Source organism: Myotis brandtii, unplaced genomic scaffold (genome assembly GCF_000412655.1).
Source record: "Myotis brandtii unplaced genomic scaffold, ASM41265v1 scaffold537, whole genome shotgun sequence".
NCBI lineage: Eukaryota > Metazoa > Chordata > Mammalia > Chiroptera > Vespertilionidae > Myotis > Myotis brandtii.
The window spans coordinates 359708-360511 of record NW_005369971.1 but is presented as its reverse complement, the minus strand read 5'-3'; the positions used below and the strand labels follow the sequence as shown (position 1 = coordinate 360511).

The 804-nt window shown below is 69.5% G+C and overlaps 1 protein-coding gene across 1 annotated transcript in view; it reads left to right on the top strand.

Annotated features, from left to right (window-relative positions):
• IL17REL (interleukin 17 receptor E-like) overlaps window positions 1-802 on the top strand; it is a gene marked incomplete at its 3' end in the record, with an annotated part of 6657 nt that extends 5855 nt beyond the window's left edge. Inside the window, exons 5-7 of the mRNA XM_014549176.1 lie at window positions 75-183; window positions 364-408; window positions 642-802. Of these exons, the coding sequence (XP_014404662.1) occupies window positions 75-183; window positions 364-408; window positions 642-802 (315 nt within the window). The remainder of the gene's footprint in view (window positions 1-74; window positions 184-363; window positions 409-641) is intronic.
• Window positions 803-804: the final 2 nt, after the last annotated feature.

Genomic DNA, 804 nt, shown 5'->3' with positions numbered 1-804 from the left:
AGGCCAGGGCGGTGGGCAGAGGCCAGGGAGGGAGGGCAGAGGCCCAGGTCACACCTCTATCTGCCCAGTTCCAGGTGCACTTCGGCTGCTTCGAGGTCAGCGCAGCCCAGAGCGTCCACGTCACCCTCAGGACTGTCCCCCACTTCTGTGGGGTGCAGCTGGAACAGCAGTACCATGTGGAAGGTGGGAGCCCAGGGGGCCGGGCCTCTGGGGACCGGTGGAGGGGGAGGCTCACCCAGGGCGGGCAGGCCCATCTGGCCCGGTCATCTGGCTGATTTGGGGCACGGCCTCTCTGGAGAGGCCCAGCGGGGGGGATGGCCTGGGCAGAGCAGGCTGAGCCCCCTCTGCCTCTGTCACCTGCAGACTGTGGAGACGAGGACGTGGGGAGGAACCTGCCCGGCTGCCTTGGTGAGCCCCCTCCTCCGGGCGACCACAGCCCCGGGAGGAGCCCCTCAGGTGGCCGCACACCGCCCTCCTCCGGGGCCTTCTTCCCCCACTTCCGAAATCAAGATGGGTCCTGGGGGGGCGACTCCCAAACGCCGGGGTCTGGCAGGGGCCCCACCCCGAGCTCCCAGGACAGGGGGAACCCTGTGTCTGGTGCTCTGGTCCCAGTGTGACCCCCCTTGCTACCCCCTCCACAGCCGGGAAGCTGTCCTACTGGGTGGATCGCAGTCACAAGGTCGTTCAGGTGCAGCTGCCCGAGGCCCCTGGGGGCACCGACTACTACGTGCGGCTCTGCCGCAAGTGGTTCACCTGCGAGGACGTGGGCGCGGTGGTGCAGGTGAGCGCAGGCCCAGGCCCCGC